The following is a 13,744-nucleotide window of genomic DNA, read 5'->3' on the forward strand; positions in this document are numbered from 1 at the left end:
AAATACACATGAACACATAAACATACACAAAACATCGATTTTCTTAGGAAGAGGAGAGTTATTACTATGAAAACTTCAGGATGAAGTCTTGTAATTTGAAACCTGTTTCAATGCATTTAATAACTTATATTATCAATCTTCTGAAAAGCACACTAGAAGTTGTTTTTGTGAGTGTGAGGAATTCACGTTTGTGTACACTCTTTGGGTATATTCTAATGAATCTAACCTTTGTACCACCCTGCTCTTCCAGGGTAGAAAACGTAAGTTGTTTCCAAGTATAAGATGAATCAAGATACTACATTCCAACCACAAAGATTCTGTTGACCTTCTCACAATGTAATGGCTTCTTTAATGAACATAAACATCAGGTTCTAAAGCTCATATTGAATTGATAACTATCAAAAATATACACATACATATGTTCTAAAATTTGTATAATGCTTTAAGTTAAAAACCACTGAAATAGCTACCTCCTATTTTCACATATCAAACAATGTGGCTGGTACAATAGTTTAAGACAAGAGAATTCTATAGTGCAACAAAATCCAACAGCCAGTAATTAGACTCTCTAATGTGACCTTATAGCCTCATGTTAAGACCCAGCTAATAATTCTGATATATTAAAATTTCCTCAAGAATAGGGTAATCCTTTTAAAAAGGCAGAGTCTCCATGCTAGATTGGAATGTATACATCACAGTCTACACAATAGAAGGAGATAGGAAAAAATCTGGGGCTCTGTAATATTACAGCCAAGAATCAATTGCGAAAGTAGAATCAAAAAAATCTAGAAGTTTTTAAAAATATTTTTCTACCATGGGATGTACAAATCTTCCCTTTCCATCAGGGTGACTTCTATACATGCCTCAAATTTCAATTTGTAGACATTTTGTCAGAGGTTTCAATGACCTCTCAGGCTAAATAGAGTTCTTTTTTTGATCCTTTCAAAGTATCCTGCATTTTTTTCTTCATCACATTTATGACTATTATAATTATATAACTTTTTTGTTGATGAATGAATTTCATACCTATGTCCCTGGTACACTGAATTTCTAAAAAGAAGGGACTGTGTCTTATCAACTGCTGTTAATTTAAGAACCTACGGCATAGACACCTGGTACTCATTTATTGAATGAATGAATGAATGGTAGGAAATTTTCTGATGAGCTAAAGTCTCACTCAGTATTTTATATTTATAAGTATCAATATGCACCATAAAATTATTTCTGATGTGTGGATATAGGCAGGCACACTGAGATTGATTTTAAAAGAGAAAACCTCTGGAAAGTTTCTATTTCGCCATAAGAATGTAGGCAGAGTTTGAAAGTACAGAATTAGTGGAAAAAAATAATGACCAAATAAAATAGAAACATAAAAGAAAATTGCAGTTTAGGTGTCTTATACTTTCCAATTGCCTCACAGGTAAAATTTGTACACTAAAAGTTTTGATATTTAGTCTGAAATGCTGAAGACTATGGTGAATAGTGGGGACCCAGGATGGGAAAGGTCCGTAAGTTTGTATCATTAGAATTCTAATAATATAAGATTTGGGGTTGAATCAGAAATAAATGCAACTCTAAATTCTATTGACAAAATTAGGAGTGGTTTAAGAAACAATTTATGATCCAGAATAATTGATTCTTTCCCTAAAAGATACCACCTTTTAAAGTGTTAATATTAGTTAAGTCTTACAATACCTAGTTGACTTTAAGAACTGTGCACTTATTTGCACAAAGAGAAAATTGAGTGAAAACTTACTTACTATCTCACAATTCATCTGGAAAAGTTAATGGCTGGATCTTAATGCTACAAAGACAGAAGATGTTCATGGGAAAGCAAGTCAAAGCCATGAAAATGGCAGTCATATGATTCCATAATCCTGATGTACCCAGTGGCACACAACTCAGAAACAGTTCCATAGTTTAGGCTGCTTATCTTTAAGATGGGTAGCACAGTCCTGGTTATTTAGTCCTTTTGCATAGCTCTCACGTAAAGAAACTCAACCAGGTGAAAAAGGAGGCAATTTCCATCTTAAAACCTGGAGCATCTCTTCTCAGTGGCAATGCTTGAGGAGTAGATCCTGGGGTTCCACTTTGGGTTTTGGATACACCCTATTATTTCTCAATAAAGGCTTCCTTCCACTTGACAGGCAATTTCCTTTTCGGTGAGTACTTCATTTGTTTAGATGTTCAAGGAATGTTGTTCATTTAGCATGATACATCTGAGAGCATTGTGAGAGCCCACTCGAAGTCCGCCAGTTATTTTGAAAGCTTTGAATACTGCTACAGCAATGCCTTTCATTACAACAATTGGGTTTCACATTTTCAGATCTTAAATATTAGAAGTGTGTGATCCCAGCCTAAGTAAATGAATTCCATCACATTTGTATTCTACATTTGAGAAATTGGTAAGGTAAGGGAACAGAAGCTTGTCAGGTTAGTTTCTCAGGATTATCATTTTGTGTTTTATGACTTAGGAAGAGTGACTTCAACTCTCCAGGCTTGATATTCCTCAAGTGTAAAATGGGGTGATAATAGTGTTGAGATTAATATAAATAAATCATGTAAACTGTTTTTAATAGTGCCTGGTAATGGTAGAACTGTAAGTGGGCTCTCTTCTTATTAATCTGTATGAGTAGGTATGTGACCATTAATATATTATTGACTGAAGACATGAAATAAAGAATTGAATTTCTTAAAAACTTTAACTTTGTGACTCTAACGCTTTGAGGTTCTTTTTCAGTAGAAGACAAATGTCTTTTAATTCCTTCTGTAATTCAGTTTCTCTCCTTTCAGTCTTGTTTCCTTACTTTTCCTCACTAGATTCGCTGTATTGGACAAGTCTGCCCTTTAAGTTGATAGGATTTAATTGGTGCCATATACTACATTTTTTCATGTTTATTCCTGGTAATATCAAGAGCATTTTATTTATAAGTAGAAAGATTCTGTTAAATTTGGGTGACTTCTAAATCTCCATCAGTGTACGATGAACCTTGTATTTATTGGTTTAAAACGTGATCTAATGTATGACAAGTTCTATGATCACAAATAATATCTAGAACCATTGTCTAAATTTCTTTCTTTTTTTTTCAGCCTGCTGTTTTTAAAAATTTGTTCAGAGTCATTTTTATGCTGTCTTAACAGGTTTTATTTTCTCATACGAATGTTTTGATAAATTATTTTCCAACATAAAGGAAAACTCCATATAATCAGAAAACTCTCAGAGCATTGCATGTGCACTCTAATTAATGTTCCCTATCCATTTTTTCCTTTTATTTGAGTAACATCTAAGCGAAATCCCCAGATATACTGATTTTTGTTTTTATTTCTAGTGATCAATGCACTTAGATTTGGATCAAAGTATATTAGGATTCAGATCACTCTTTTTTTTCTTTCTTTTTTTCTACAGTTTATTGCTTTTGCTTCTTTATTCTTCATCTTGGTTTCAATCACAACCTTTTGCCTGGAGACACATGAAGCTTTCAATATCGTTAAAAACAAGACAGAACCAGTCATCAATGGCACAAGTGTTGTTCTACAGTATGAAATTGAAACGGATCCTGCCTTGACCTATGTGGAAGGAGTCTGTGTGGTGTGGTTTACTTTTGAATTTTTAGTCCGTATTGTCTTTTCACCCAATAAACTTGAGTTCATCAAAAATCTCTTGAATATCATTGACTTTGTGGCAATCCTACCCTTCTACTTAGAGGTGGGACTCAGTGGGCTGTCATCCAAAGCTGCTAAAGATGTCCTTGGCTTCCTCAGGGTGGTAAGGTTTGTGAGGATCCTGAGAATCTTCAAGCTCACCCGCCATTTTGTAGGTCTGAGGGTGCTTGGACACACTCTTCGAGCTAGCACTAACGAATTTTTGCTGCTGATAATCTTCCTGGCTCTAGGAGTTTTGATATTTGCTACCATGATCTACTATGCTGAGAGAGTGGGAGCTCAACCTAACGACCCTTCAGCTAGTGAGCACACGCAGTTCAAAAACATTCCCATTGGGTTTTGGTGGGCTGTGGTGACCATGACTACTTTGGGCTATGGGGATATGTACCCCCAAACATGGTCAGGGATGCTAGTGGGAGCCTTGTGTGCTCTGGCTGGAGTGCTGACAATAGCCATGCCGGTGCCTGTCATTGTCAACAATTTTGGAATGTACTACTCCTTGGCAATGGCGAAGCAGAAACTTCCAAGAAAAAGAAAGAAGCACATTCCTCCTGCCCCTCAGGCAAGCTCACCTACATTTTGCAAGACGGAGTTAAATGTGGCCTGCAATAGCACACAGAGTGACACATGTCTGGGCAAAGACAACCGTCTCCTGGAACATAACAGATCAGGTAAGGCACAATTTCAAATGCATGTCATTAAATACTTTATAGACCAGTATGTCCCTTAGGAAGAAGGTAGTTATTCCCATTTTCTGCAAATGTTTATGAGTTTTCAGTCCTATTCCTTCATAAAATGTGTGTTTATGTCAGGCCTGTAGACAACTAGACTGCAGCTTTTCTAAATGAACCCCCAATAGAAGTGAACATAGCTGGTCTATAGAGTTTTCTTGCTTTAGTGGGAATGCCCTTTGCTGATGGTGCCAATATTTTCTTTTGCCTGTTTGTTGCTTCTGTGCCAATGTTTCTTTGTTTCTCTGCACGACGTGATGGTATGATATTGGCCATTTTTCATCCTTCATTCTCAAAACGTTGATCTCCATATCGTTTGGCTTGGTGTGTTTGTCTCAGTTTTATCTCTGCCACATGGTGCTCTGCATCTCAACCTAACTCACAAGAAGCAGTTAATTAAGAGAAATGGATGCTTGCATATCAAAGGCCCAACCACCAAAGAGGTGATATGGAAGATAACTCTTTCAATAACAAATGTCTTTTTTAGTAATATTCTGAAGGATTGACTAAATTTTTATCATTATAAAATTAGATAGGGTAACTAAATATAACCCTTTTGGTAAGGTGAGATGATATGTAATATAATCACACACCATTATTTGGGCACAGATGACCTGCTTTGGACGAACAAAGATGAATTTTTTTGTGTGTGGATTTCCTTTTTTAATGCACTATGCATTGAGCTCTACTCTATTCCAGGATTGAATTTTGGATAATTTATTGCTTGAGATTAGCTGAATCCCTCCTCTCCTCCATTGCCATAGGTAAACTAGATTTAATTGACTCTAAGGTGACATTCAGTATGCCAAAGTGATAGTCAATTGTGTCAATTCTAGTCTATTTTACCTGGTTCAGATGGAAGGTTTTATAGAGCAATGGTTTGACTAGTTTCTTATCCAACTATGAAAATTTAAGGTATATGCATTCCCTGTAATTGAAGCAGAATTCTTCATTTTCTTGTTGCAAAAGTGACTTATGATGAGCCCACGTGAATAATTTTGCAGCATTTAGAAATAACACCAATGAATGAAGCAAACAAATAAAAAAAGCAGGTGTTATTTTTATAGGCCCCTCCTTAGCTTCCATGAATTTTTATGAGTCAAACAGAAAAACACTGTGGTGGGAGCTCAATTGCCTTTTAAAATTTTTAGTCAGAGTCCTTATGTTCATTTAATAGACTGCTATGTGATTTCTGTCAGTATATATCCAAAAACTGTTTAGAATGTCTTCATGAAAGGGGGAGTTTAGTTGGTATTTCTGCTCTCGTTAGACAGTTCTCAGAATATGCAGAGCCCTTAAGAAGGGCATGGAGAAAAGAAGACACACTCTCATCTCGGGTAAGCACTGCAATGACAAGCTAGTATCCAGGCTGATAGGATGTGAAAGTCTTTGGCAAGCTTACAGAAGTAAACAGATAGCTATTTCAAGGGCATTTGAAGAAGTCTATCTTGTTTCACTCAATGCTCAAAAATATTTTGCTACTTCAAAATAGAGTACCTGGACATAAAGTTTTGTGCTTTGGATTTATTTTTATTAAGATTTTGGGGGAAATTACTTTCAAGAAATTTTCAAAAAAAATGATAAAAGTATATCTCTTAAGGAACTTCAAAAACAAATACTTGAAGAGTTTTCCCCTAACTAGACTCCATTTTAAAACACTCCTATTCATAGTAAATGGCTAGCTCATAACAAATATGTGTGCTAATTCATTATCTCAGTTATTTTGAGTCCATACCAGTTGTGTGAAAGTCAATTTTCTTTTAGACAAAATCCAAAAAAATAGTTACTATTGCAGAAAGAACATTTTTTCTCTTTTTCAATATCTTTCCATTTGCTCCATGTAGTTTTTTTTATTCTTTGTGATGAGTGATGAAAATTATTTTTCTTATCGTGATGTGATTATTGTGTTTTGTATATCGAGTGACTGTACTATGGGCATTCAGTGTAAACTCTTTGTACTGTCTCATTTCCTCATCCGTCACTGTCTGTCAATGGGCATGGCGCTGTGACCAGTGTTATCAGGTGACGACAGTACAGGAAGTGAGCCGCCATTGTCACCCCCAGAAAGGCTCCCCATCAGACGCTCTAGTACCAGAGACAAAAACAGAAGAGGGGAAACATGTTTCCTACTGACGACAGGTGATTACACGTGTGCATCTGATGGAGGGATCAGGAAAGGTAGGCATGCATTTAATCAGACCCTAACAGGTGACCTAGCGATTAAGTAAGTTCTGGAAATAATATGAAATGATGTAAAATGTTCATTCATCATTTTCTGGGAAAGACACAGCATATGGTGCTCTTTACCTCTATTACATCTTCCCTCCCTATAAACATTTTGAAATACCTATCATAATAACCTACTTGGTTGTCATCTCTGAAAGGCATTTCACCTTTTTTCTTCCTTTCTTTAGCTTGTCACTTGCCTATGGGAGAAGTTGTAATGTAATATGTAAATATTAAATCACTCATCTAATTATTTTAATATAATGTATTCAACAGTCTTTTGAAGTTATCTTTTCATTATGACAAATGAAACACACTAACTGGTTCTATGAATAAATTTGATAGGCAATTTATGCCTAAAAAAATTATAAGGTATTTTTCTTCTCAAAGTACTGAGCATACTCTAAATCTTTCATCCAATATGTGGGTTGTTTTTGTTAATAGTTTATCCAAATGTCTCAAGGATTTGAAGGTACAAGATCCTTAGCCATATCTATATTTCAATCACTTGAAAAGTCACATCTATATTTGAAAATGTGCACATAGAATTTCCAATAAAAATAATTTTAAGTAAATTACTAGTTCTAATAGGCATTAAATAAGACCTGACATAGAGGAATATAAATATTTGTTGAATTAATAAAAATGGATGGGCAGGTGTTTTTTAAAATAGCATAATAAGAAAACATCTATAATGATTTCTTATGAAAACTGACTAAATTCGAATGAAAAACTACTCAAACTTTCATTTTAGTGCAACTGAATTTTTAAAATAATATGCATATTTGTTATCATTTCCGGTTTTTCCTGTTAGTTCATTACCCTTTTAAGTGTACACTATTTATTTTGTAATGGCCTCTTTCTCTTAAATATCTCACTACTTATGTTATACTCCTCTTTCATTTCTTCTGATCATTTGCTTTTACATCTTTAAGGCTCAAAAGAGAGTACAAAGGACACTTTTTTGTTATTTTTTGATAAGAAATATTTTGGATTCTTCTCCATTCTAATTACTTTCATTGTTTGTATATGTTACTTAAACCAAAATGTACTTCAATCATCTAAATGGGTTTGGTGTTTTACTACTATACATTTACATAATGCAAAGTGTTTAAAATATTTTTGGAGATACTTAGTATCCTACCCTAGTATTTGAGCAACATATATGTACATACATTAAATAATGATAATAATACTAACATACTGAACATACTTTTCTAAGTGAGGTGCACTTCTTAACTTACTATGTATATGTACATGTTTATTTGTGTACATATATAATACATATTTATATATATGTGATTAAAATACCTAAATTTTGTGCATCATCCAATAAAGTATTATATGCCATGTTCATATCAAGATTATGTATTTAAGGACCTTGCCAGAATTTTACTTCCATTTTAGATAATATTTTGTATTTTAAACTGTCTATAGAAATTATGCAAACTATAAGATATGATTTAAATCTAAAGTTTTACTGTAAAATTGAAAAGTTTCATGAGCAAAGCAATTAATAAGATATTTAGTTTGCATGGAACAGTTGTACATGCAACTTAATTTCACAAACACAGATTCTTTCTGTCAGTGAGAATCTGAAACTTATCCATGAGCTTTTTCGGCTTTGTCATTCCTTATCGTGTCAACTCTTTTTCGTTCTTGCTTATTTCTTTAATGTGTTTTTTCTTCTAGACCTAGTAACATTTCTGGTAACTTACTTAAACATTTTAGTGTGTTATCTTGCATATCTACCATAAATTCATTATTTCTTCTTCTTTTTCCTTTAATGTATAAATTCTTTTTTTCTACTCAGAAATTTATTTTTGTGTAGAATACCTTCATGTAACTTTAAATTTGGTCTCTCTACTGATTTTATTTTAGAGTTCTAAATCTTCCCCCTTATAATAGTGTATGAAAATTTACTGGATTCCAATTGCATTTGTGTAACCTACAAATATGAAGGTATTTAGGCATAAGTTTTAAGAAAATTTAAAGGTTCCTTTAAAAACAATCTCCTTATACCTCCTACCTATGTTTTAATTTAAAAGAAAGCATATTAGCTGCAATAAAACTATTCATGGATAGTACATATATAGTAAGTTTTACATTGTTCTAAATGAGCACATGCTCTTAAGAACCAAATAAAATGCATGTCATGTATGCTGATGTGTATGTGGAAAGAGTGTGTTCATATAACCCTTTCCTAATCAGTCCAGCTTTACTCTGTCATAGAGCTCATATTGCAATCTATATCCATATCTGTCTTGGACTCTCATATATCAATGAATCAAAGAAGCCACTTCTCCTCTTCCAGCAAAAGGAGGAGGAATAGCAATGGTTATTCTCTGGAGGGATTATGAAAAATAATTAAAGAAATAAGTAGCTGCAAATAACATAAAAATAAGCACAAGACTCATTTTTTTTTCTTCCATGATCAGCAAGTACACTGTGGGCTAACGAGAACCCAAAGAGTGTGTTATGTAGCCTTAAGGATACAAAGAGTTCACTGGAATTGTGTGGACTTGATCAACTTTGGTTGCCCAAAAGGATGTTCATTTTCCTGCTCAATAACAATTGTTCTACAGAGTTATAAGAATGCTCATTTCTGAAGCTGTGTAATATGATTGCTATTTTTTAGTCAATAGCTGTCCTGCTTCTAACTTTATACTAGGCACTCCTCATTTCATTTAATTATCTCTAATATTTTATAATAAAAGAAACTATATGAATCCCTTGATGGGGATTGCTTGAGTGGGTAAGGAAAGCCTTTGGGCTAATGTTTGTGAGAGGCTGTTTTGTTCATGGCAATTTTCAGCAAAAGATTAGGAAGAAAGATAATGGCAAGAAAAGGTGAATTAAACTATTATTATTATTTTTTAAAATTCCTGGGTGCAAGGGGAAGGAGAAAAAGTTAGCTGAAAACAGTATATTGTCAAATTCAGATTTATTTCACTGAAATTATGACTCAATTTATAATTCTTTTACTTCATTTTTAATTTACTTTTAATTTTCATCCAGATGATGAATCCTGGGCATTCCATTTTTTACCACCTGGATAATGGCACTGAATGCCATTATTTAAGAATCATCCTTTTAGCCCTATAAAGCTGAAAAACAATATATGCTGGAAAAAGATTTGTCCACTTCAAGTTAGGCATAATTTATTAGCTTACTAAGTAATAAAATGAAAAGAAAAAATAGCTCATTTTTTCTTTTATTTTCAGAAAAGCATTCTGAAAAATTTAAAAACATGACGTCCATATCTTACTTAAATTGCTTTGCCCAATTCCCAAGCATTCTGGTATTCTATACGCCAAAATTAGGTCAAGACTAGCCATAATGTGGGTGAGAATATTTGTGATAGCTGTTTTAATTTTGGGGGGGGGATGACATCTTTAGTGAATTTCATTTTTTTTTAAGATTTATAAATTGTCTCAATATTGAGTTCTTTATAAACAAATTCTTTGAGCTCAAAAATAGCACGTTTGATTATACCCTGCATGGTATTGTTTGTCTCTGTCTATTTTCTGGTTGAATTCAACTGACGTCTGTGCATTTTTTCATAAAAGGCTATGAAAAATCCCGAAGCTTAAACAACATAGCGGGCTTGGCAGGCAATGCTCTGAGGCTCTCTCCAGTAACATCACCCTACAACTCTCCTTGTCCTCTGAGGCGCTCTCGATCTCCCATCCCATCTATCTTGTAAACCAAACTGCATCAGTCAGCTAAATTGTATTAACTCAAGTACTGTTTACCCCATAATGGAAATCATTCAATGTAGAGTTACTTCAGGTTCCATTAATACAGTGTAAGTCCTGCATGATACTACTATTTGAATTCAGAAATGCCACTTGAGTAGCTAACCAATCTTATTCTGGCTTCAACGATTATCTAAAGTCGTGCTACTACTTCTCCATATTAATTGCCCTGATTTCTGTTTGCAATAAAATGACAGCTAGTGTCAGGTATTGGCCAGTATACTAATACATAAACATATTTCAGGGAGATATATTTAAAACAGTGTGCATCCAAATGCCAACCACTTCACTGGAACTTCATTTCTTGTGACTCTAAACCATTCTGAAGATGTCCGGGATCCAATCTCGATTGCACAAAATAATGACTCTGGTCAGCTCATATACATGGACCATCTTGTCTCTATCATCTGAAAAGGAGTGTTGCAGTTTGGGAACTGTGGATGGCTCAGGATATGTGTACGTTCATCGAACCATCCTCCTGATATGAAATCACTCACTGGTTGACTGTTCTGCATGGATTGTGGGACAAGGAGGGTGAATTTTTTCCTTGATGTTTCTTTTCTCCGTATTCTTTGATAAAAATATTTGTTTAAAATACTTTTAAGTTCTTAATTGATTGACTTCAAAAGTGCTATCTTGGAGTTCTGAATGTCTTTGGTTGTTTGTACACAGATAACTGCAAAGAGGTTGTCATTACTGGTTACACGCAAGCTGAGGCCAGATCTCTTACTTAATGACTTGGGGAAGGCACAAAACATGAGAGACAGGTAACTGCCAACCAGGCTTGCATTGTTTAGTCAGGAATTACTGCTTGGTACTGGAGTCATTTTCTTTTTCTTTTTTTTTTCCTGTCCCAGAATTTGTCATCATTTTCAGAGACAGAGTGCCAAATATCACCCAAAGCTCTCGTGTCTTTTGGCTCCTTCCTTTATTTTTACTTATTAATTTTTGTGCAAATGTCAAAGGTCACCGGTGTTCACAGGAGGCTTTTTTGACTAGCCTTAAAATTCTGAATCAAAGGACTAATCAGATTTTCATGCAGTGTTTTAATCAGGTGCTTTGTCTTGTATGTTGTTTCCGTCTGTCTTAGCTCCCTGTCCTAACTGTATTTGCCATCTGTCTCCATGAATTGTAGAAATGCCTTGAGAAAGTGTTCATGATTTCAGTAGTGGATCCCTCATCCCGTCTCCCTGTCTCCTTTGCTATTTGGAGCAGCCTCTCTGCTTTGTGTACAAATTAACGATGCCCTGTAAACTACCTAAGCTAATCGCACTGTGAAAATTTTCGACAAGCAGGATTTAAGCAGCAATCTCACCACAGCACTTGGTTGCCTGCTGCAATGTCAGTTTCTACTACCTAGCAACCAGCATTCGTCACTACACGCCAACAAAATCCCTAGGGAGTCTTAGTCTGAGTAGAAGAAAGTTTGTTTACACATCCCTACCAAATGCAATAGCACTAGTGTGTCTGGTGTATCGGGCATGTGAGGGAAGAAATGCCATAAGATAAACTGAGAAATTTAAAAAAAAATTATATTTTTAAGGCACTTAGGATCCTTGAGATTATAGAGTAATTCCTAGTTCTCATGGTTATTTTTTGATAGGAAGACAACTGTCATTTTTATTATTGGCCAAGAAACATCTAATATTCTATATCCCTGAGACCTACAGCATGACCTGCATGTCAGAGATCTTGTACAACAATGTATTTACCCAGACAAAATATCTATATTTAGAGATACTATGATCATTTTGATAAAAACCATACATAGAGTGTTGTAATTACCCACAGATTTATGGTAAAGGAATTAATACGCTGTCTGGTGCTGCTGTTATTGACTGCAGTGTTGTACAGAATTTATCATGGATTTTTGACTGCTGAAAAAGGGACAGTGGAATTTAGCCATACCAAGGATTGTACTGGAAACAGGCTTCTGCTGCAGCATGTGCCCTGATGTGACCAAGTTATACGTGGAGGAGGTCCTCGCGTCTTCACGAGGCTTTTAAAGCTTATAAAAGGACTGTGGCTGGAACTCATCTGGTGCTCCCCATATGAGTGTTCTGCTTGTAGGACTGACGAGTGTCCATGAAACAATTGTAAATACCATCATGTATGCATGGGTCAATGCCCTTGGCCATCCCACGTCAAGGGAAGCCAAACTCATGATCAACATCTTCGAAGCTTCAAGTAAGGCCCATGCTGCTTTGAATTACTCCTCATGGGCCTGCTATAGGTTGTGCTGTGAATTATACAAGGCAGTAATACTGATTTAGTATAGGTCTGTTTTAATTTCTCTTATTTCTACTGTATGGGTTGGATTCATAAGCATTGACTATATTGTTCTCTTATAAACCTCTTATGTTATCAGCTTGTCAATTACGTTGCAACCTTTTTACTTGTCTATTTATCAAAACTTACCTATTTTTAGTCACATATTTGTTTCATTCTGGAAAATTGTTATGGCTTAAAAGAAATTCATGAACAGTGTTCGTAGTTTTAAGTCTTTCGTCGTTGTGACCTCAATTATAAATATTAAGAAATATAAAATTCTGGCAATGAAAGTATTTTTTTATTAAATGATCAAGGAACAATGTCAGTATATAGCAGTATATTAATCAAATTATATCGTAAAATGTATATTTTGCATAAAAGAGATATTCTTCAATCAATTAATTTTTGTGAGTTTTGTGGCAAATGAAGCTTGTACTTGTCTTTAAAACTGTTGAAGTTGAAACTATATAAGAATTTTTCATCTTGCTTAATCAATATTTCTGGACTCTATTAGTTCCCCTGGGATTCTGAATATACTATATAACCTAAATATGACCCCCTGTATCGTGGACCTTTTGTGAACATTTCAAGATGCATGCACAACCTTGGTGATAACCGATGGACATGTAACTAACTGAAATGAAGAATAAAAGGCAAATGAACTGGGGATGAACTTGAATTTATCTGATTAAATTATTCATATTCTTTCCTTGGCTTCTTTCTTTGTGTTGCAGTTTTCACAGGCTTTACTATTTTTATGTTTTATGGCACCATAACAGACACTCATACATAATAAAGAATTTGTGATGAAAGAATTTCATGCAGCCCTCACTTTCATTCAAGTCTTAGATGTACAGCCAGTGCTTTCCTCTTCCTTTTCCTCCTCTTGCTTGGCCTGCCTAATTTCTCTCTCAATTCTCAGGTTGTAAAATTATTACTTTTAATGCTCTCCAATATTTATATGGCATTTTATAATTAATAATAAACTTTTACTTAATTTTCCCAACTTAATCATCACTATTCTAGAGCCAAATATTTTTGCTTTCATCTTATTGTTAGTAAAGTTAAGGCTCAGGAGGCAGCACTGTTTATTTA

General features: G+C 34.5%; 1 protein-coding gene across 14 annotated transcripts in view; it reads left to right on the forward strand.

Moving 5' to 3' along the window:
* Nucleotides 1-13,356, forward strand: part of Kcnc2 (potassium voltage-gated channel subfamily C member 2) — a 186,183-nt gene extending 172,827 nt beyond the window's left edge. For 2 of the 14 annotated variants that reach the window (XM_040280304.2, XM_040280305.2), the window contains exons 3-5: nucleotides 3,407-4,334; nucleotides 4,734-4,837; nucleotides 5,665-6,490. In XM_040280304.2, the coding sequence (XP_040136238.2) occupies nucleotides 3,407-4,334; nucleotides 4,734-4,837; nucleotides 5,665-5,886 (1,254 nt within the window). In that variant the 3' untranslated portion in view covers nucleotides 5,887-6,490. Of the gene's footprint in view, nucleotides 1-3,406; nucleotides 4,335-4,733; nucleotides 4,838-5,664; nucleotides 6,573-10,189; nucleotides 11,226-12,222 lie in introns of those variants that run through there. The other 12 variants (XM_021729915.3, XM_078053118.1, XM_005330428.4 and 9 more) reach the window with 12 other exon arrangements.
* Nucleotides 13,357-13,744: the final 388 nt, after the last annotated feature.

This window comes from Ictidomys tridecemlineatus, chromosome 6 (assembly GCF_052094955.1).
Source record: "Ictidomys tridecemlineatus isolate mIctTri1 chromosome 6, mIctTri1.hap1, whole genome shotgun sequence".
Classification (NCBI taxonomy): Eukaryota; Metazoa; Chordata; class Mammalia; order Rodentia; family Sciuridae; genus Ictidomys; species Ictidomys tridecemlineatus.